This window comes from Leptidea sinapis, chromosome 21, assembly GCF_905404315.1.
Source record: "Leptidea sinapis chromosome 21, ilLepSina1.1, whole genome shotgun sequence".
In the NCBI taxonomy this organism is placed as follows: domain Eukaryota; kingdom Metazoa; phylum Arthropoda; class Insecta; order Lepidoptera; family Pieridae; genus Leptidea; species Leptidea sinapis.
Window position 1 is genome coordinate 7,095,177 of NC_066285.1, and position 24,121 is coordinate 7,119,297.

Sequence of the window (24,121 nt, forward strand, 5' to 3'; positions counted from 1 at the left end):
TGAATTATTTTTGGACAGGTTTCTCTTATGGAAGAGGAGATCAAACGAGCGTACGGGTCACATAATGTTAAGTGATCACTGCTACCCACAGTTTCTTTACAACACCAGAGTAATCACAGGAGCGTTGCCGAAGTTATAAAAATAAATAAGAATCTCCAGGAAACACCGCACAATGAATCTCAGTCCACAGCTTGGTGGAACGTGAAATAAATTTCTTGGAAAATCGAACTGTGGAGGAACGACTGACATCCAGGTGGTGGGGATGATATTCTGATTTGTGGCGTAAGGATTTTCACTACCTTTTGTTGTACAAGGGCTGCACTAAAAGTATCGGGAATGGATTATTTCCACTGCTCCTGTCATATTAAAATCTTTTTAATCTAAAACTCCTTGGTTTTAAAAAACGAATACCATTTATTTATTTAAAAAAAGATTCTCGATCTTGTCACAAGGTCTTTTCAAACTTGTTTAGTCGTTGAGAAAATGGATTTTTTTTTATTTTATTTAATGGATCGCCAACATAAGAAATAGTAGTTACAGTTTTAATAATTACATTGCATTACTTATAAAATTTAACTTTTCCTACAATTAAAGGTAATCACAGCATGCTTTCTGTTACAAAAATTATTAGTAAGGAGAAATCAAAAGAAAAAAAAATATTAATTAAAATTAGTAAATTACGAGCTATTTATATTCATTACAAATCTGTGAATGCAGCATTCCAATCAATTTATTATATAAGACTATCTAGGTATTACATTCTGAGGCTGTAGATAGGTCACACTTAATAAGCTTTAATTTAAAGTTGTTAAGACTATCAAAATTAATGTCGATATTTGGACTTTTCTTTGTATAGTCATTATAGCGACGAGAAATGCGTACCACAGGTGAATCACATCCTAGATTGGTTTTACAGAAACTTGGCTCAAACAAGTCACATAGATGTCGTGGTATTCTGGCAGGAAATTTAAATTTAAGTAACAGAGCTGGACAATCAATGCCGCCGTTTATTAACCTATGGAGAAATAACATGTCGAGATGAGATCATCGCGAGGATAGCTGCTGTAATTGAAAGTGCTTCAGTTTGTCTGCATATGTCCTGACTGTATTTGGAGTCTTGAATCGGTACGATAGACTACCAATTAACTTTTTCTGTACCCTTTCCAATCTATCTATATGCACCTTATAAGTCGGGTTCCAAGCTATACTACAATACTCAAGCTTGCTCCTAACGTAACAGTTATATAATTTAATTACTGTAGCTGGTTTTTTGAAGCCCTTTGTACTTCTTAAAATAAAGCCCAGAGATCGATTTGCTTCAGCCGAGATTTTATCAATATGATCCGAAAAACGTAGCTTGCTGTCTACTTGGATACCGAGGTCTCGAATACTTGGTACTTCATGTAGTTTTTGTCCGTCATTGAAGTATTCGGATTGCAAAGTGCATCACTTTCTAACATACTTTATATGTTGACATTTTAAGGTGTTTAAAAACATTTTGTTCTTTGTGCACCAATCATGAATTTTGTCAATGTCATTCTGAAGGCATTTTACGTCAGAGCTGTTTCTCACTGTCTTGACCAACTTGAGGTCGTCTGCAAAAAGATAAACGTCGCTGTGATTTACAGATCGTATTATGTCATTGATGAAGACATTGAAAAATAGAGGCCCCAGAATGGAGCCCTGAGGTATACCAGAAAACGCAACAAATGGTTGAGATTCTTTTCCATCCATTACTACTCTCGCCCATCGCTCAGAAAGGTAGGAAGCACACCATTTAAGAAGGTTATCAGTTATCCCGAATCTATGTAATTTTCTAATGAGAATTTTATGGTTAACCTTGTCAAACGCTTATGAAAAGTCAGTATATACCGCGTCTACCTGTATGTTTTGATCTACAGTTTCTTTCAATTCGGACATAAAAAGTGTAAGATTTGTATTGGTCGATCTCTTAGCCATAAATCCATGTTGTTTAGTGGTAACATATTTTTGTACATGTGAATAAATAACGTTATGCACCAGTGATTCAAATACTTTAGATATTTAAGATAGGATAGAGATTGGGCGGTAATTAGTTATATGGTCTTTCTTTCCGTTTTTGTATATAGGAACTACTCTTGCTTCCTTCCAGACATCTGGGAATGTTCCTGACAGCAGGGATTCTTTGAACAAATATGCGAGGGGAAAGCCTAGCATATTAGCACAATTAACTAAGAATAGTGGATGTATATTATCTGGACCTCTGCCTTTAGTGGTATCAATCATTTTAAGCTTCTTTGCGACTTCTTCAGGTGTGAATTCAAAATGTCCTATGACGTCTAGTGGTTCAGTCAATGATTCTGGATTTTTTAAGTCGTTGTTGTTATCGCTAATATCATTTTCATATACCGAAGAGAAATGTATTCCAAACATGTCTGGTATATCGTTAGGATTTGATGATACATTGTAGTTTAGGGTCATAGTGTCTGGATACAACGAACTATTCTTTCTCATGTTTTTAATATGCGTCCAAAATTTTTTCGGATTCTTCATAAGTTCACATTCGAGTCCATTGATGTATTTGACGTAACAGTCCTTTATCAGTCTTTAGCAATCATCTCTTAGGTATTCAAATTCTATTTTGTCCAAAGGATTATTGTATTTCTTAATTTTGTTAAAATAATTATTTTTTTGCTTTAGCAGATATATTAAGTGCTGAGAAAACCAGACAGGGTAAGAACAATTTCCAGATTTAGTCATTGGAACGTACTTTTTAATGGTCTTTCGTAATATTTCGTAAAATTTCTTTACCATTTCATTTACGCATATACACGATTTAAATTCATCACTCCATTGTACAGATTCTAAGTATTTATTAATTTCTTTATATTCGGCTTTAAAAAAATTATGTCGACTGGTGAGTGGTATGGTATATCTTTTCGTTTTAACTTTAAACAAAATCTCAAGAGGAGGATGTAATTTATCAACATTTCTTACAGGGTGCAAACATTCAGAAACTTGTAGAAGATCTTCATTACATAGTACCAAATCAAGAATTTTATGTTCCTTGTTTGTCACAAAGTTAAATTGTTTGAGGTCATTGAGCATCATAAAGTCTACGAATTTGCAAAGCAGTTCACAGTTTTCATATCCTGAAGGTTTTGTATAATTCAATATTTCGTCATTTTGATTTGATAGCCATGTAATTCCACTCATGTTAAAATCACCTAAAATCAAACTGCATTGGTAATTGGTGCAGGTTTCCAGATTTACATTGACTTTGCCAACGAAAATTTTTAGACTGTCATTGGTGATTGGCGGTGGCAGATATACAGCACATAATAAAATTGATGTAGCACTTTTGCCTGGTCGAGCTCCAGCAGTAGTAACTGACACCCAGAGATCCTCACAATTGCTTTCATACCCATTGATTCGCTTAGAACTCAGTTGATTGGATACTGCTATCAGCACCCCCCCTCCTCTTATGGAACTAGTAACTGAAGAAGTTTCGCGGTCCCGCCTGTATACAAAATAACCTTTTTCAAATTGACTCAAAGAATTGACTCGAGAAAATTCTAGAGCGATGATTTATTATGACTTTCGAAGTGTTTTAACACAATAACAGTGTAGTGTGTTGACCGGATGATTTCTGCATTTAGTGATGAAGCCCCATCCAAAACCACAATTTATCGCTGGTTTGCTGAATTTCAACGAGGACGTGTCAAGCTCAGAGATGGTCCCCGTCAATGTCGTCCAAAAACTGCAGTCACCAAAGAAAATTTTGATGCTGTGCGTAAGCTGATTGAGGAAGATCGACATGTGACATACCGCGAAATTCAGGCAACTTTAGACATTGGCATGAGTCAAATACAAATTATCTTGCATGAATAATTAGGTGTATTCCCGATGGATACCGCATTTGCTCTGTGAAGAGCAAAAAGCGGCTCGCGTTACTTGGTTAGTCAGAACTCTCGAAAGATTCCACGCAGGATCCTCAAATGCTGTATACAATATCGTATCAGGTGACGAATCCTGAATATACGCGTACGAACCCGAAACAAAAAACCAGTCACGAGTTTGGGTGTTCGAAAATGAGTTAAAGCCAACAAAAATTGTTCGTTCACGGAGTATTGCAAAAAAAATGGTGGCCACGTTTGTCTCCAAAACCGGCCATGTTGCGACTATTCCTCTTGAGGGACAAAGAACGGTTAATGCAGAATGGTATGCTAGCATTTGTTTGCCACAGGTCGTTGCTGAACTCCGTAAAGAGAACTGCAACCGCCGCATCATCCTCCATCACGACAATGCGAGTTCTCGCACCGAGCACAGAACAAAAGAGTTTTTAGAGCAAGAAAACATTGAATTATTAGACCATCCGCCGTACAGCCCCGACCTAAGCCCTAATGCTTAAGCAATTTTCAAACTTTTTAAATAGTAATGTTGTGTCATTTCGTTGATTCCCGAAATTTTCAGTGCCTACCGGTTACTGTTACCTGAGTGTTGGGATAAAAAGAATTGTGTTGTCCTTAGGTTATGGCAATAACGGTATAAGGTGGCATGTCGTTTTAAATGTGTGCCCTAAATCAAACTTTCCTCAAATCTATCGAAAATATTTGTAAATTGATATGTATGGATTTATTTCATATAAAGAAAGTAGGTACTTTTTTTTTTCCTTTAGAGAACATAATAATAATATAGTCATTATAATGTTGTCCTATTTGCATTACAATCTAGCTTTAACTTAGACTAATAAGTAATATTACTTTAACTTATACTATACTTATGCTAGATAGATAAAACTAAACCTGTGACAATTAACACAGTTCTTAATCTCTCTATTAAGGGGAAGTCACTTTGTTCCTGTGTCTTTTATAATATCACAATTTTATATTGTATTACACTAATTCATTGGCACAACACTAACTCAAAAGGTTTTGTTCGTTTAAGTCTTCTTACTATATCAGTGTTGTCAAGGAGCTGGATTGCCTCGACATTCACGTGATGGTGACGTCTATGTTGATGAGCTTCAGCGTAATTTTGGATAAATTTATTAACGGACTCAATGTTACTTTATATAATAATACTTACCCGTAAATACAATGTGCAGCTGTTAAAATATATTCTTCATTTAGTATTGATCCTCCACATATGAAACTCCCATTACTATTATGTGTGTATACAAACACTTGAAATGGCAACTTCGAAATTGAAGTTTCGTGTCCACCAACGATTTTGCTTTCCTCCAATATGGATGTTAAGCTATTTTTGCAGTAAGTACCTGTTATGACAAATAGACATGACTTATTTGAAAATATATATAGAGGAGAACTGAAACTCAGTTAACATGTCTGTTTGTCTTAGAAAATAAGATTTTATTGGAATCGAATAAAGGATTTATTCACCACTCAAATATCGGATACAGCTTCAAGTTTCATAGAAAACAGATGGTATTAGAAAAGCTAAAATTTTAACAATTAAAATGGTACTTTTGTAGTAATTGTTTAATAAAGTAGTATTTTAATTAATATATCTCATCATTTATCTTATCAAATAAAAAAGTCAATGCTTAAAATATGAATGGTTATAAATTACTTCAGAGGATTTTTAGTTTAAGTTTTTCTTGTATCCAACATTAATACCAACAAACAAAAAACAAGTATAAGATAATTGAGTTGACAATCAATCTTAATTGGATTGATAATATTTTCTACGTACTTTCCAGATTGGAATTATATAATGAAATAATGTTCATTTTGAAACGTATAGGAAATATTATAAAAATGATAAATACAAATAACTTTAAAAGAAACCTTATGAAAGTGACATGGCACATTCTGAAATCTGACACATTTAAACACACCTATACGTTACAAAAATGGTCCCAACTCAGCATGTTTGTTGGCTTGACAACCGTTTAGTAACGTCACGCTCCTCCTCTCTGCATCGTAATCCTCAGTACTGAGGGTCGTGACCACCCTTCTATATCACTTTCTCTGTTATGATCGCTCTCCATCTATTCCTGTCTCTGGCGGTGTGAAAGGCATTGTGAACCGTAGAGTCGAGGATGGAGCGGATCTGTTCGGACTAAGACTCTGCGCAGACATTCGGAAGACAATCACGAGGAGATCCTGAGTTCACGCAGTATGGAGAGATTAGACCGAAATGCTGTCCAGGGGATACGGAGCATCTTTCTCCAGCACCACATTTCAAAGGCGTCAATGCGTTTGCGGTCTGCAGCTTTCAGCGTCCAAGTCACAGCGCCATACGAAAATATAGAGAAGACTAGGGTCCGCAGCAAAAATATTTATAAGAAATAATATATATAAAAACATTTAATAACAACTAAACTGTAAATATTCTAAACATTGATGTTTTTATGATAAAGATAGAATATGCAAATGCACAAACATACCTTGTACTAGTATAATTGCCGAAACTAAAAATAATAGTTTTGTTGCTGCCATTTTTCAAACAGAAAACATTGACTGCTTCCTTCAGCTATGTAAATGTTTTATTTATACAGCTTTTTAATGCTTCTTAACCGAGTATATCACACAATTTAATAACAAGTCGATTAATTTTATAAATTACTTTCTTGCTACTTTTTTTGGACTTTGTAGCTTATTAAAATGCGACTGAAATGTTTTGTACTGTACATGGTAGTTATGAAGTCTTGCCAAAATACTGTTAAAAATATTTTTTTTCAAATGCACAATAAACATTTTCTTTCTATAGTGTTCTTTACCTAATGCATTAATTATAATAGCATTAAAATGCTGAGCTCATTCAAAATGGCTCCCACTGGCCTTATTACAATACTTTCAACTTTGTTAGCGAGGCGAGGACAGCTGTGGCTGGTCCATGCGTCATACTCGTGAACGGGCATTGCTTGCGGGTCAGTCCTGTGTTCGAGGAACTTACTTATTTATGATCACTGTAAACTGGAAAAAATGGTAGATTGAAGAATGGATTACGCCGTGTATCTTAAGATGCATTGCTCATCATGACAGATTTGACATGCGTATAAAAAAGATCGAAATAATTATGTGCTACAACTAACGTACAAAAGACATCGGAATTTTTATAATGTCTGATAATGAACCTTAAGATACAATCAAACAAAGATGTCTTGATCAAAAACAAAGACAACCAAAAAAAAACCATTAAGGCAGATCATAAAATCAATCTGATGATCTCATTTCTATTAAAGATAACACCAATGAATCATTAAATAAATGCAATTACTACTTAGCAAACATACGCAAGAATTAACACACGTAAGTTAAATGTAGCAGAGAAGGATCTAGCAGCTGACTTACGGTTTTCTCTTTCTGACCCTTTCGAGGTTAGGTTAGGTTACGCATTTAATAGTCTGCCTTTCAGCTGCATTACAGGAGCGTACCGTCATATAAGAGGACCGAGATGGATTGCTAAGACGTCGGCCCATGTCATGCGGTGTGCCACAGGGGTCTGTTCTTGGACCACTCGTGTGGAACATGGGGTACGACTGAGTCGTTCAAGGTGATTCCCCTCGGGGATGGGCGTTATCTGCTATGCAGATGACTCCTTGGTCACGGCTCGGGGAAAACTTTCAGGAGGTGGTGTGCCTGGCTACCAGAGGCGTTTGTCAGATGGTCGGGCGCACCGAAGCTCGTTCCATAGCTTTGTTGTACTTGGAAGAAAGTTATTTGAAAACCGTACTGTGGAGGAACGCCACACATCCAGAAAGTGGGGGTTATATTGTAATTTGTGGCATATCGTTCGAAGGTGGAATTCGGCGGAACTAATCAGGTGAAACAGCTCTTGGGAACTTTCTCCGTGATACATGCCGTAGAAGACACACAATGAAGCCATTTCTCTACGCAACGCTTAGTGATCTGGCCGTTCATAGAGCACTGGATTTCCGTAAGAAATTAGGCAGCTCTGCGTTGCACGTGGTCAAATGGTTCATTGATACACAAAACCATTGATATTATACAGTCTTACTGCTTTCCACGGAAGTTTAGTAAAAATAGAAGGACTCCGCGCCGTGATATTAGCAAGTGAAGCACCTTTAGTCAAGTGTGTGTGAGGTTACAGGGTATACCAGTTACACAATTTTTTCTACCTTAAATAATCATATATGGCCACAAATACTTTTAAAGTATTGTTTTTACACTGTTTCACAACGCACGACGGCATTTTAAATATATTTTATTGCGACGCAATTGATCTGTCACAGACGTTGGCAAATCTCATAATGGCGGCCGATCGGCTTGTATCAGTGTAAGTATATGCGTGGGGCTATGTTTGTAAAGTGACACGGAGTCCTTATTTTCTTACTATTCCGTGACTTCTTTTTAAAGAAATTCTATAGAACTCTGAGAACGATCTCTATCGTATAGAAATCTCTGCATGGCAACATAGACCATTAGATCATTGAATTTCTGAAAAATGTGTACAATATAGGTATATTATACGAAGATAATGAAACGTATTTTAATTTATAGTAACAGAAAAAAGCTATTACAAAAGTAATTTATTATTTAACCACTTGTTTTAGTTCTCAAGAACATCTGTAAATAGATATATAATTATATTTTTTATGTACGTACGCTTCGTGTTAATTTACATTGAAATTAACAAAATACTTACTCACCGGCATTTTAGTTTCAACTATAAGCAAAGTTGATATACTTTGTGATGAACATTTGACACGTCAACATCCCAAATTGTTCAAGATTGGCATGAGTACGCCAACTTGAAAAGAGGATGAGAATACTATGTATTAAGAGCCGGGACTGCCTTTAAATGAAAATTAGTATGAAACGTGCAATCATTTGACATAAGTTTGGCATAGTGGTAATTAGAGTATGGCGATTGGCGACGAAGTATAATACGACTGAGTTTGAAAACGAACAGTTGCTTAAAACGTAATGGATTTAGTCTATCTTCGTTTCTTACAAAATTATAGCCGTAATATGTCAATCTATCAACGGCTGCACACTCTTCTAACGGCCGTTCCCAGTATACTATCTACAGATAGAGATAAATAACTACCTTCTTCTGTCAGTAATTAGCTGTCAATAATCTGAAGCTGGCCCAATATACTCGATAAGTCATTCTTATCGCCAGTTTACTGTTGCAATTTCCATACAAATTTCTATCGCTGGTAAGCTATACGTCGTCCCATTGACAGACAGCGTGTACGTATAAGGTGATTTACCGTCGATAAGTTTATTGGGACAGATAAGTCAACGATAGCTACGATTTTTATCTCAAGTAAGAGATAGACTAGTATAGAGAATATTGGGAACGGCCGTTAGAGAGCTTCGCTACGCTGCCTGCGGTATGTATGTATTATATGTATGTATTGTATGCGGAGGGTAGCGGCGACCAATCCTTAATCTGAGCATATATCATTATCATATTATTAGAAATCAGTAAAAACGTCAAAAGACTGATAAGACGCATGGATGTTGTTGCAAATTATAGTGATTAATAGTCAAATTTTAAACTATCTTTATCTGGAATAGCCAATATAAGTACTATGAGTTTATGTAACATTTTTTTTTGTAAATATAACTGAAAGATAATATAGGGACATTAAAATATGTGTCACAGTTTTTTTTTTGTAATCGGTGTCCTCCCGCCGCGGTCCCGCTCCTCGCGTCGCGTGTGTCGCACACGCGACGTGAGAAGGCGAGATCGAGCACATCTCACCTTTAACTTTGTATGTAGTTACAAAACTACCTTGGCTGACACCGACTTCAAAAATAACAATAATCGTTACTAGAATTAGATAAATTAATTAGGTTGTATATACGCAATTATTTTTATACTTTTTAGTGCATATTTTTTCTGTTGTTTTGGAATAGTGTTTTTGGAACTACACCAACTAATAATATGTCTACATTTGTGTAGATCTACTAAATTTTGCGATGCAGCAATGAACGTAAGCACATTGCAATTTTGTTGCAGACAGTTAGAAATTCTGCTACAGATCTCATCCTTACTGTAACGACTAAAGAGTTCCATTTATCATTATATTCGGCTACGACATTACTTGACCACAGCGACCTTACGGTAGGTGACCAAAATATACGGGTAGCATAAAAATATTTGGCCTAGTATCGTTCATTTGCTCCTAAGAATTGAAGAGTTCCGTTACTTTGCAATGGATCCCATAAACAGAACCTAACCAAAATCTCACCAAATTTTGTTTGTAGTATATCCTTTCCAATAAAAAAAGAATCACCGACATCGTTTGGCGCGATATTGCGTTATTCGTTAATTTATCGCGCACATACTTATAGCAAATTAAAGACTTTTATGGTTTTCTCATGCTTGCCATTGTCAGATCTAGAGTAAATTGCAACCACAAATTGGGACCACACGGGAAGCACTAGCTTTCAAATAAAGAATGAATCATCAAAATCGGTTCACCCAGTCCAAAGTTTTGAGGTAACAAACATAAAAAAACATACCGACGAATTAAGAACTTCCTCCTTTTTTGACATCGTCGGTTAATAATAAAAAATCACATGACTCGTTCATGCTATAGCTTCTTTTCAAGAGTTTCTAAATTTGCTTAAGATTGTCTTTTTAAAAATATCAATAAAGTTTGATCGATTTCCTAAAGACCCCGTTGGAAATGTTACAAAATAGTTATATTTTTTTATTAGTTTATGTTTCAAATAAATTGCGTATTGTTTCTTAATGTTTTTTAAGCAAGAAATACTACAATATCATTTTATAGAAAAGTGTTTTATTACAAAAATATTGAATTACTAGCTGATGCCCGCGACTTCGTCCGCGTAGGTAAAGGGTTTTTTTAAAAAAATTTGCAAGTTTGGAATTGAAGATTATCTCCTGTCATGTTCCGGTTCCCATTTTCGCTTCCATTCCCAACATATTATATGAATCCTATTTCGAGGAAGATTGCTATGGCAAACTAAACCTACTTATTGTATAGTTATAGCACATCGACGGGAATTCAAGTTTACAAATCCTGCGGAATCTATGGATTATTCCGGGATAAATTGTAGCCTATTTCTTTTCCCAAGCTCTAGTCTATCGCTGTACCTAATTTCATCAAAATCGGTTCAGTAGCTCCGACGTAAAATCCTAAAAAACAAACTCATATTCACATATTATATTTAGGATTTTCAAATTAAGAATAGTCAAGAAAGCCAAAAGTCAAACGACAGAACTGAAAAATAATGTAATACTTTTTACTGCCATTTAGCAGTAGAGAGCCTCTCTGCAATTAAAGTAATTTTTGTCAACTATCTTCCAACATTTAAGGAAATGAAGTTTATTTCTATTGTGGTCTGCATATATTTTCTAATAGGTGGTAGTTTTTGACGTCAAAGTGATTTCTAAATTGAATAAAAAATATTTGAATTTGACATAATAAGCGTGTGAGACATGCTCGTTTGGATTTTCCTACCTATAGATATTTCAATATATAATATATTGGACGTCATATTGGACGTTCTTCTTTAGTACCAGGTCGTTGGCAAACACCATGTTTCACGTTCCTGATCTTATATCTAATCTTAGAAATTAAAAAAAAAAAAAACATGATTCAGAAAGTGAGCGAAACACACCACAATCCAGAAAAAATTCTAAAAGTCAAGAATATATTTGACAAGGTACAGATGGAATAAAAACGTGTCAAGTAGTTTTAGGGCCTTGTAATTTTAAATTAAAAACACCCTTTACAGTATCTTAGTGAATCAAAGTAGTTATTCTATTCAGATGCTAAAAATCTTGTTTCATTTTTTTAAGTTTATGTTAAGAACTCTGAAATTAACATGGAACTCATTACGAAGTATCCCAACAAACAACAATATGGTCGGAGATGGCTCAAATCTAGTGCTACACGAAAAAGCAGAACCTTCTTTTCCACTCGCTACTACTCGCTTTTTTCTAAATGTATCATATATTTATTTTGGGTATTTTAGTTTGAAGGCAGGGGCGTGCATATCACATAGGTAATTAGGCAGTGCCAACCTCCTTATAAACCTAAACAAATATAGCACTAATGTTAAAGTTAATTTAGATTAATTTGGTCCCCTTATTTTAAAACCAAATTTCTATTTAACACCTTAACTCATAATTTTTTTCCTTACGCTAGATACTAAATACCTACGGTGAGCAATCTTTTCATATTCCGAAGCTCAACTTCTATGCACGCCCCTTTTTGAAGGCAATAAATATAAGTATTGTAAATGAACTGATTCTTGTTAGCTTGATAAATAACACTGGTTTGATTCTGTCAGCAAGATTCTTATTTTAATATTCTGACAAGTAAGAAAAATATTCTTTTACAGTAAATTAGTCACCACAAGCTTTTAATACTCATAGTTCCTAGGACGGTAAATAATCGGGTTGCACTCCGGGAGGACCGGTAGAAGAGAAAACTTGAACATAAACGTTGTGCATTTTTGAATATGTTGGAATGGTTTATAACAATAATAATATTTGGAATAATTTCGCATTGTTTGGTTTACCTATTAGTAAATAAGTACTATCACTTATTGCGCTATCGTACAAAATAATGACAATTTATGTTACAAAAAAAGACACTTCAGAAATATTACAATTATTTTACATTAAAAGTTTATCTCTCAGAAAAATCAACTTTCACTCATAATTTCAACGACTGTCTTACGAATTTTGTCCTGGCGCGAGTTTAACATTTTATACTCATCCCAAAAAACAGTGCTCAACGCCGCTAAAGAAAATTTCACTTCAAAAATACCCGACATTGAATCAGTAGACTCAGCCGGTGCACATTTATTAAATTATCTTGGTAAGCAAGTTTGTGAGTATTTCATATTGAAAAAAATGTACACAGACGTTCATATATGTGAGTCAAATGAAGCAATTATAGCCATATCAATGGAAACAGAAAAAAATTGAAAACTGTTCTATTTAATATTTACAATAAATTAATTCAACATTATTACGATGAATTTAAACTCTGGTGTGTTTCTTTATCCAGCTCCTTATGCCTGGGTTGGCAAGGTTCGTGTATATTCCAGGTATTCCAGGTCGAGCACATCCGTATCCACTAGACACGATTCCAACCTGTTTCCTTGTGGATGAATACACCAAAGGTCCTCCAGAATCACCCTAAAAACGACACGCCACAAGTTAGGATATCATCCCCACCATCTGGATGTGTGTAGGTCTTCCATAGTGCGGCTTTCTCCCTCGTACTACAAAGTTGTGGAATGAGCTTCCTTGTGCGGTGTTTTCGGGACGATACGACATGGGTACCTTCAAAAAAAAAGCGCGTACACCTTCCTTAAAGGCCGGCAACGCTCTTGTGATTCCTCTGGTGTTGCAAGAGAATGTGGGCGGCGGTGATCACTTAACATCAGGTGACCCGTACGCTCGTTAACCTCCTACTCCACAAAAAAAAAATATGTTAAAATTTTATAAAACATATTTTTCATTGCAAATCTGTGTTTTGCTTTTGAGCGAAGCTTGTGTCGAATGTAAACAGATTGCTTCCATACGTGCTTGAGTGATACATTTTGAATTTGAGAATTGATAGACTCGACTTTATCATCAGGTTAAACAGAAACAGAAAATGCCATGCAAGTTGAGTTTGTGGCACCACCTCTAACACTCCGTCGTCAGTACCTGGCAAATAAATTACTTTTTAAATAGCTGAATTTCGAGAGCATCCTTTGCTTCAAAAATTGAAGCTACTTGCTTGCACTCTACACTGCACCAATCATATATCAAATGATAACAGTTCTACCCTACTTCATAGTTACCTACTACTGTCACACCCACCTCATAGTCTCTTTCAAACTTCAAAATCACCCTTATTTCAATTCTGTTTGTTGCACAAACCTTTCAACTCTCCATAATTTTAGATTTAGGCATTGATAAGAATAAAGTAATGTAGCCTTATCCCCTGAATATTATCAGATTTCCAAAACTAGCATAATTTTTTTTTTGATGCATCTAAAGTCCCTAGCAGTCCTATATTATAGACTCATATTAAATTATAGTTACCCATCTGTTCTAAATCTATATTTACAGGGAAATCAATTGATATCTCACGGGACATTCAGTTCAATAAGTCCCACAAATTCAACAACTCCATCCTCCTTCGGATTCTAAAAGTTGCCTCCAAGCAATTCTCTCTAATGTGTATCACTCAAAAGTAGGTTTCATATTATAATTAAAATAGCAGACAAATTAGAAGCTCCTAGTCACTAGTGCCATAGCCTCATTAACATTAACATCATCTAAGCATCGATCCCAGGCCATTCGGGTATCCTGGGCAATGAAAGTGCAGAAGCATGCGCTAAGTCAGCTTCACAAATAGGATCCCTCCAACACTACCAAATTTTGTCTTATGACATGTCAGTATCTGAAATCCATGATGTATGATTAGTTGGTCCAATATTTGGAAAAGTCCCAAACCAAAAGTATGAAATGAATATTCTATGGAGATCATCAACCTGATACCCCATCTAGACCATGGTTCTCATAAACCGGTTGACATTGGCTCAAATTGGCGATATTATTTAAAAAGATTATATTTAAAATTTCGATAATTACTTTTACGACATTTTTATTTTCGATACGTAAGATATTGTTGTTTCCTTTGATTATTTTGGTGATACATCATAATATAATTTTTTCTTTACCTGACAATTATCCTTGCCTCCTTTCGGCACTCCAGCGCAAATCATTCGCTGAGTAATGTCTTTTTTCCCATAAACCTTGCGACATTCGAAAACTGATACTATGTTCAACTCTACTGCTCTTAAAACATCAGATAGAGTTCCATTTTCCTGATAAAAAATAAAAAAATCATTTCGATGGATATAAAACTTCAACAGCATAATTTTTTTTCGAAGCTAAGAAGCTTCGAATCTTAACAGTAAACAGTACAAGGTAATCCGAGTTCATAATAGGATATCGATTTCAGTACAAGGATTCTATCAAGTTTAAGATTTATGATCGAGTTTATGGATATTAAACTGATTGATAAGAGTAATAATAATAAAAATAATTGTAATTAATAACTAATTACTAACAGAACAAAAAGCACTTCACGTATGTTATAACTAAAAACACGATGTTGAAGTTTACCTGCTGGTAAGGTATAACTGGCACTTTTGATGATTGTCTAAAAGAACCAGTATGGAAAGAATCTGGACTTTTAGATTACTATATTAAGATTTTCGAAGTAAGCGAATATCATGTTTAAGAAATTTATTTGAAATATCATTTAAATGCAGAAGACGCTCATGTGGCAATAGTATAAGCCTCAATGGCTATTATTGCTTTGAAAGCATTACAAAAACTCTTTTTTGTTTTTATAATTGTTACAAAGCACAAACAAACATTACGTGACACTTAAACATTGCCAATGCTGTTGGAAGTAGTCAGTCATCGTTAATGGGATTCTGCATTCTCTAGCTACACTCCGGAAGACAGGTTTGAATATATTCACACTTAGAAAGATAAACTATGGATATGGATTGAAATATATTAGGTTTATGGTAAATATTTTTTTTAATATGATGAATATGAATTGAAATATTTATTAATTATAAAATAGTTTGGGTAAGCCACATACTTACTTTTGTAAGGCCCCAACCTGACACGATAACTTTAGCACCAACTGGAACTTCAGAACCCGCTTGTACAATATGAACTGCTTTCTCCTTAGGCCCATGAAGATTCAACTTTTTAGATAATTGTATAAAACCTACATCGTAATCAGAATTGGTTTCATTATAAAGCGGATGATGCATAAAACGTTTTGCTGGTATAAGCGGTACTTTCTGTAAAGTAGATAGATTTGGTTTTAGTTTTGATTAGATAACTTGGAATAAATATTAGCTTACAAAACTGAAGCGATGCATATAAGGTCTGCAATGGTATGGAGGCATGTTTGCATAGGATGGTGGCACCTTTTTATGCCGTGAGGAAAAAATATGTAAACATGCAGCAGGACAACATTGTAAAGGGCAGGGCATATCAATTACCATCAGTGGAACGCCCTGTTCGCTTCGTCCCTTATTTTCATAACAAAATCTTGGTGATGTTATTTGAAGTTAAGCCAACATTAATTTAAAAATATTATGAAGGCACCTGTCTAAATATTATATAAGTTTTCTTAAAATGAAACACTATGACATAATTTTCTTTAACCAATGAATTACTTTTAACTTTCATTTTGATCATTCCCGTTATTGACGATTCTACCATCTTACTGCAACATTCAGCCATAAAAATGATATCCTTCACATATTATATTTTAATAAGTGTAATTATTACCCTAAAGGAATTTTATTCAAGATACCTAGTTTTCAGATATAAAATATGAAGGATAATAAAAATAAAAAATTGTAAATATTCCAATATTCATGTTCACACTTTCTTTAACATTTCCAATGGACTTTAAATGTAAATATGATATATAAATTAATAATGTATGTAAAAATACTCAAAATAATGTTATGACTGACAAGCACTGAATGGAGAGCCCTTTTCGGCACAAAATAAAAATGCACAGAAGAAATTAAAAATTATAAGCTGCTAGTTTATCTAAATGGAATAACATACTGTACTAGTATACTTAATGTAGTTTGAGAATATATGATTTTGAGTGAGATTCATATGTAAAAAGCATTCATAAGTAGTCAGTCAATCATAAAATACAAACAAATACTCTTTGTGGAACATAATATGACTACAGTTGAGTGAGATACATCTATATATATATACTAGCTGCCCCGACAGACGTTGTTCTGTAGATAATAAGAAAAAATACTGTTTTTTAGGAATTTGCCAATATTATTTCGTAAAAAATGCTCCCTGCTGTTACAATGAAATTGTTTCACAGCGGAACTGTCGAACCGTGTGTCACTAAATTCTCTCATAGAAAAGATGTCCATACAAAACAAATATTGAAAATAAAATAATTATGGGTCCCAAATCGAAATAAAAACTATCCTATCTCTCAAGTTGGACCAATCTGCACTCCACGAAGTACTTCCCATTAAAATCCGTTCATTAGTTTAGGTGTCCATCGCGGACAAACAACGTGTCACGTAATTTATATAAATTAAGATAAGAGATTTCCACGTATAAAGTCACTCATCACGATATCTCTGGAACCATTAGAGCTAAAGACTTGAAATTTCGTAGGAATATTCTTTTCACCGAGTGCTACGGATTTTATGAAATTCCACTCGCAAGAGTTTATTTATATTATGAACAGAATAACATCTGTCGGGTCAGCTAGTATGTTATAAGCGTTTGAAAATCGAAACTTCAGAAAATTTATTCTTATTAGACAGGAGTAGCGTATTTCTCATTAATTGATCCACAAGGTCAGATCCACGCTTAAATCTATACTAATAACTTTTAAATAATAATAATATTGAAACACTTTTACACAAATTATCTTGCCCCAAATTAAGCCTAGCCTGAGCTATGGGTTGCAAGACAACGATATATTTAATACAATATACTTAATTAAACATACATAAATACACATAAAAAGGAAAGATTTGATTGTTTTTTTTTGCATTGATTACTCTCCGAAACTACTGAACCAATTTGAAAAATTCTTTCACTGTTGGGAAGCTACGCTATCCACCGGTGATATAGGCTATATTATATTTAAAAAAAATAGGGATCTTTACTCAAACTCCAATAGTGGGACCCATGGTGTAATAATAATATTAAATACATCGCTTGCGCTGCGAAAAGTTTTGAAGATAGAATAAAATAATGTACTACGACTTTAAGAACACATTATATACAAGAAGTGTCGCGACGGCTTAATATGTTATAAGTGTTTTTTTTTTAAATTTAATTCAAATGTCGCTACTCGGGCTCAGTCCTGTGTGTACGCGGTCTAAATCTCGGGGTATCATCTTTTTTTATGAAAATAAAGGACGAGACGAGCAGGACGTTCAGCTGATGGTATTTGATACGCCCTACCCATTACAATGCAGTGCCGCTTAGGATTCTTGAAATCCCAAAAATTCTGAGCGGCACTGCAATTGCGCTCGTCACCTTAAGATATAAGTGTTAAGTCTCATTTGCCCAGTAATTTCACTAGCTACGGCGCCCTTCAGACCGAAACACAGTAATGTTTACACATTACAGCATCACGGCAGAAATAGTCGCCATTGTGGTATTATTTAGTCATGTAATAAAATTATGGAACATATTCATTTTTATGAGCACGGTTTTTTGTTTTGAAAAAATCATTTTATTATTAATCCTCTATAAAGAAAAAGAGAATTGAAAGTATACCGTAAATTTGAATATTTTTGTTGACTTACCGATTCTGGCTCTCTCTTATTTGTTAATCCTGCCCTTATTGCAGCAGTTTTCATTCTAGAATTTAAGTTTAATTGATTGAATCATTTTGGTGCAGAATTTAAAATACAATAGAACCTAACTATCTGAGATAAACTGTCATATAATCTCAAAACTGCAAAAGACTACAAGTGAAAATAATATTAAAATTAACAGACTAAATAATTAATATTATCACTCCTTGTTCGAACCCTTGTTTTCATTCATAGAAAATATAAACAGAGATCTTCATATTTCACGCGCCAAAACGATTGACATAGAATATAAATGCAAAGGAGTGACAAAGTAAAGCCTAAAAATGAAACAAGAAAGTCAACAATAGTCTCATTAGTATAGAATTAGCAGATCACCACTGCATATCCTACGGTGCAACTCATACCTGTCGCTTTTCACCTTGTACATTAACTTTAATCGAGCGGGCCCCTTGACATTCCCTCTATAGTGCTGCGGACATGTGCTGCTCCCACAGCACCGGTACTTACCCGTCTTTTCCGGCTCTACTGCTCATCAAGCGTAGTCCCGAAATTATGGAAGGCAGCTTAAGTGCATCCGAACTCTACAAAATATGTTTCCGTCCATATACCGCCCCGTTGCCATTGCCTTTCGATTTCACAAAGTAATGGTGTCGATTATCAACCGCCAGCTTTTGAGATACCTAGAAGACAGCACCAGCTGATCAGTGGCTGCCAGTGTGGTACCCGTCAGGGCCGCTCATCTCGTGATCTTCTTGCATACCTCCCCCATTAATGGGTGCAAGCGGTTGAGTCTTAGGGATAGGCGTTGGTGATTGGGCATATCTTGACCCCTGAAGTCCAGCATCAGGCAACTGCCTCATCTCTCCCCATCACATGAGACTCTTGCTCGTTTGCGCTCTCTCATTAAAAAAATATCAAACTACAAAATATGTAACGATTTATTTAATAAAAAGAAAGTACTCAATGCAATCACATACCCATAAACACAATGTGCAGCTGTTAAAATATATTCTTCATTTAGTATTGATCCTCCACATACGTAGCGTCCTTGACTATCATGTACCGCCACTATCACTTGATATGGAAATTTTGTAATTGAAGTTTCGTTGCCACCGACGATTTTATCATCCTCCAAGAAGGATGGTAAACTAATTTTACAGTAGATACCTACAACAAACATATACAACTAATTTGAAAAACATATAAAAGAGAACTTTATCGCAATTAGCAGGTGCCTTTATCCATCTTTCAGCTTTTAATGGAATTGAATAAAGCATTTGACCACTTACACATCGGATACAGTACCAAGCTTCATCGCAAATATTTGGTATGAGAAGAGCTAAAATTCAAACAATTTCGCATTAATGTATAAAAAGGAGTTGTAGTAATTTTTTGATATAATATTAACTTTTAATTAATTTACTTTTTTAAATAATAATAATTATATTCTTTAAAAAACTATAATGGTAATAAATTATATGATTTTAAGTTAAATTTTTTATTCTATACAAATTTAAATTCAACAAAAAAAACAACAATGATATGTTTTGAATGACATCCAGTCATCTTTATTTTTCCCGTACTTTCTTAATTGGAATTATATTAATAATCAAAACATCTTATTATATTAAATAATGTACTTTAAACTAGGAATAAACTAAGTATAATTTTTTCTATAGTAAAAATAGAATATCTCTGTACCTTGCACTAGCAATGTTGCTGTGAAAAACAATAGTTTTGTTCCTGCCATTTTTATAACGACTAATAATGACTGATTGCATCAGATATTTAAAGGTATTTGTATACAGCTTTTTATATGTTTCTATAGTATAAGTATGACACATTTCTTGTTTTTATAATTTATTTTCTTAATAGTTTTTATTTACATATTTTTGTAATTAAAATACGACTGAAGTATTTTGTAGTGTACATAGCAATTACGTAGTCTGTCACAAATATGGTAACATGAAAAATATATTTTTCAACACGCAAGTTCTGGGCATTGTCGAAAGCTGCTCTTGATAACTGCAACCAGCCGTTGCTGCTTCCACTGCATATGATTAAAGACAGCCTGAACCATACGACAAAAGAGAAATGCGATCTTCTATGCACTCTTTTTACCTCCAATGTGACTCTCGGGAAAACACGTGTCAGAGCTCTGTGCCTAAAGTACAGTTTGTGCAGAAAACTGTTCGCCGATATCTCTTTTCGTTGGATGTAAATAAGTCGAGTGGGCTGGATGGAATTTCTACCATCGTGCTTAGAACGTGTGTTGATCCCGGTGCTAATCCATTTATTCCAGCACTCATATACACAAGGTGAGGTCATGGTCTCATGGAAGTCAGCCCTTGTCCAACAAATAAAAAAAAGGAGACAGCTCGGATCCGGCTAACTACAGACCTTCCTACTTTCCAAAACCATGGAGAACATAGTTAACCACCAGCTCTTATTATATTTAGAGTGTCACCAGTTTATCAACGACCGATAGTACGTCTTTCGCCATGGTCGGTCGGTAGACGGCCTTCTATTATACCTAACACATAGATGGCTTTTGAAAACAAGGGAGAGGGACTGGCAGTTAGCCTGGACAAAGCAAAGGCATTTCATTGTGTATTGTTTGCCTTGTGCCAAAGTACTTCTCTTAAAACTTCTATCATTTGGCTTCCCGAGGGTTTATTCAAGTGGACCTCTAGCTTCCTCACTGGGCGCAGTATACAGGTCGTTATCGACGGTCATTGCTCTAACCCCCGAAGCCCGTGAACACTGGAGTTTCCCAAGACTATGTGCTTATCTTCTACATTGTTTGTTCTGCATATCGTTGATGTCGATACCTCAGTTCAAAAAAAGAGTCTCAAACAAGATTCAATAAATAACTCGAGTTTTTATTGTATAAACGAAAATATCCCAGACTAGTCTTATCGACCTTGTTTCTCTTTGATTATGGTGGGTTGTCTTTTATGAAACAGTTTCTCACACTTATCGCAAAGTTACTGAATTTCAGACTTATTGCACTATTGAACTGAGGTATCGATTATATGTGGGACACCTCTAACATGCATTGATATGCAGGTGTGTACACGGGCCGTGCAGGCTCGGGAAATCGTCAACCAGTGCCGGAAGAATGTTGAGTATTCTATCGAGTCCTCTTTCGAAAAGGTCGCGGAAGGAGGTAAATTGGACACAATTTAACGTCCAGAAGACTGAAGCTTGATCTTTTACCACAAAAAAAAACATATTTTCATATCACCGCGATTAGACTATACTTCCCTTAAAGCCTCACCTAGTATCGGAATACTGGGTCTTGCCAATTCCGTGGTCATCTGGATGGCAAAGCCAAATTGGCTTCGAAGAAGGGCGTCATAAGTAGAGCACGGCAACACTATAAGTTGACCCACATTCTAGCGATTTACAAAGCGAATGTCCAGCAACAAACAGAGTATTTCTGGCATCTCTGGTCTGGTGCACCCAAGCAGTTTGACCCATTTGACCGCGTGCAACGCAGAGCTGCTTGAATTGTCGGGATAGAACCCGACTACGAGCTCTAGAGTGCTCTGTGAACGTCTGGATCACGTCACTTCATTGCGTGTCTTCTACCGCATTTATCATGGGGAGTATTCCGAAGAGTTGTTCCTGCCGCGAATTCCATCTTTGCACGACAAACCACAAATTAGGATATCATCCCCACTATCTGGATGTGTGGTGTTCCTTCACACTGGTCAAGGCAAGGAACTTTATTCCACGTAAAACCAAGCTGTGGATTGAGCTTCCATGTGTGGTGTTTCCAGGACGATATGACATGGGTGAATCGCGTTCACTTTTCTAAAAGGCCCCAATAAGGCTGCTGTGATTCCTCAGGTGTTGCAAGAGAATGTTGGCAGCGGCAGCAAAATAAAATAAAATAATAACATAAATAAAAATAAAAATAAAATACTTAATTATGTCATATGCTTTATGTATCTGTATTTTTAGTTTTCGGAGTTTTGCCTATCCAGCTATGTAGTTCATACAGATAAGTAGTGTTGCATTAAAAAAGTTTAAATTCCACTATTTCAGGCCTATAACTGTTATGTAGAATAGCATTTCATTTCATCCTTAGCAGCACAACCAGTAAAATATGCTTTTTTGTCGAGTATAATACCTAATGTAGAGAAAAATACCTTCCTCTTTCTTTGGAAATATACCCAAACATAATAGAGAATGTAGACGTATGCTTACTTTCTAGAAAGTTCTATATTTTATGTGAAGTGAGTTCTCTGAAGCATAAAGGAATCTTCTTCCATTTTGTCAGAATTTGGTTGCTGTTGGTGGGTCAGGGATTGGAAATAAAACTCCGCTTATTGGAACGAGTCTTTATTTGCGTCCACTTTTTCTGAACTTGCACTTCGCCGGTCAGCCGCTGTTCCTCTAGTGGGCGGCGGTACCTTCACCGCGTCACACCGCACCGAACACTAAGTCTCATCTATCTTCTTCTTCTTCTTGGAATACTTCCACTTTTCACTACTTCTTCTTTTCTTCTTCTTCTTCTTCTTTACACTTTCGAGTCAGAATTAGAACTGCCGTAGGCCACACTTAGTACGGCTTATATACCCCCGGATCTGTTCCATTTTCAAAATGATTCTCCCATTCCATTTTTAAATTTAAATTGTACTAGAAAATTATTTTAACTATTTTTATCCTGCTTACACATTTTCCATCCCATTTTTTCTGTTCGATTTGATCCTGAATTTACTAGAAATTTCCATTAACTTTACAAAACCCAAAAAAATCCATACACTGGTAGGTGTATCGAACCCGAGTCTACAGCGTCTAAAGTAAATACTTTTACGCCAAAGCTACGGAGCTGTTGAAATTATCAATGTCATGAAGTTTGACAACTCTAGTCATGAACGTTGCTGCACGATATGACGTTTGACAACTCTCGTCATATACGTCGAAGCGTTGCTACGTGACGATATTTTACTTAAAATAAACGAATAAAAAAATTCCTCAAATTCGATAATTTTGAAGAGTTTTCACGTCAAACGATGAGCAGGCACACACAAACATATACAGTTATACACACACATTCTTCTCGTGAAAACACATAGTTTGATACAGTTTTCAAACGAAAAGGTGCAATCTGTTCGATTTATTTTCTGAAAAATTTATTAGTTTTGCTCTCTTTTCAATATTTTGTATCCCACCTTAAACCAAATAGCGAGATGAGGATGACTCAAAAATATTATTTCAAACAAGTTACATTGAGCCTTGGATTATTAACGAAATCAATCTACATATCCAAGTAACAAACACCAAAATATTGGCCTTAAATTGTCATACTAACGAGCAACGATAGAATTATTGCATTACGAGTATGACGTATATGGAATAAACCAAACTTATGCTCAATCGATGCAAAATTATTAAATTATTGTGGTAAACAAGCTTGTGGTATTTTATATTAAAAGTCTCGTGTACACAGACGTTCATATTTATTTATCAAATACAGCGAATATTACATCAGTGAAAATAAAAAATAAAATTACAAAATGTTCTTTTTATAATTTACAATTTGAAAAATTAACATCATCACAATGAATTTAAGCTCCGGTGTGTTTTTTTATCCAGCTTCTAATGCCTGGGTTGGCAAGGTTTGTGTATACTCCAGGCACACCAGGTCGAGCACAACCAATGCCAATAGACACGATGCCAACCTGTTTTTTTGTTGATGAATAGACCAAAGGTCCTCCGGAATCACCCTTAAAAAACGGTTATAATATAAATCGTGTATTTCATGACAAATTGCACAGGCTTAAATTAATATTAAA

The 24,121-nt window shown here is 35.1% G+C and overlaps 1 protein-coding gene across 11 annotated transcripts in view; it reads right to left on the reverse strand.

The window, feature by feature from the left end:
- Positions 1-24,121, reverse strand: part of LOC126970469 (trypsin-7-like) — a 64,923-nt gene that overhangs the window by 14,560 nt on the left and 26,242 nt on the right. For 2 of the 11 annotated variants that reach the window (XM_050816391.1, XM_050816386.1), the window contains exon 6: positions 23,769-24,052. In XM_050816391.1, the coding sequence (XP_050672348.1) occupies positions 23,894-24,052 (159 nt within the window). In that variant the 3' untranslated portion in view covers positions 23,769-23,893. Of the gene's footprint in view, positions 1-5,067; positions 5,258-6,391; positions 6,558-12,881; positions 13,102-13,466; positions 13,618-14,639; positions 14,787-15,581; positions 15,786-18,302; positions 18,358-19,291; positions 19,482-19,603; positions 19,623-20,015; positions 20,095-23,768; positions 24,053-24,121 lie in introns of those variants that run through there. The other 9 variants (XM_050816389.1, XM_050816388.1, XM_050816393.1 and 6 more) reach the window with 9 other exon arrangements.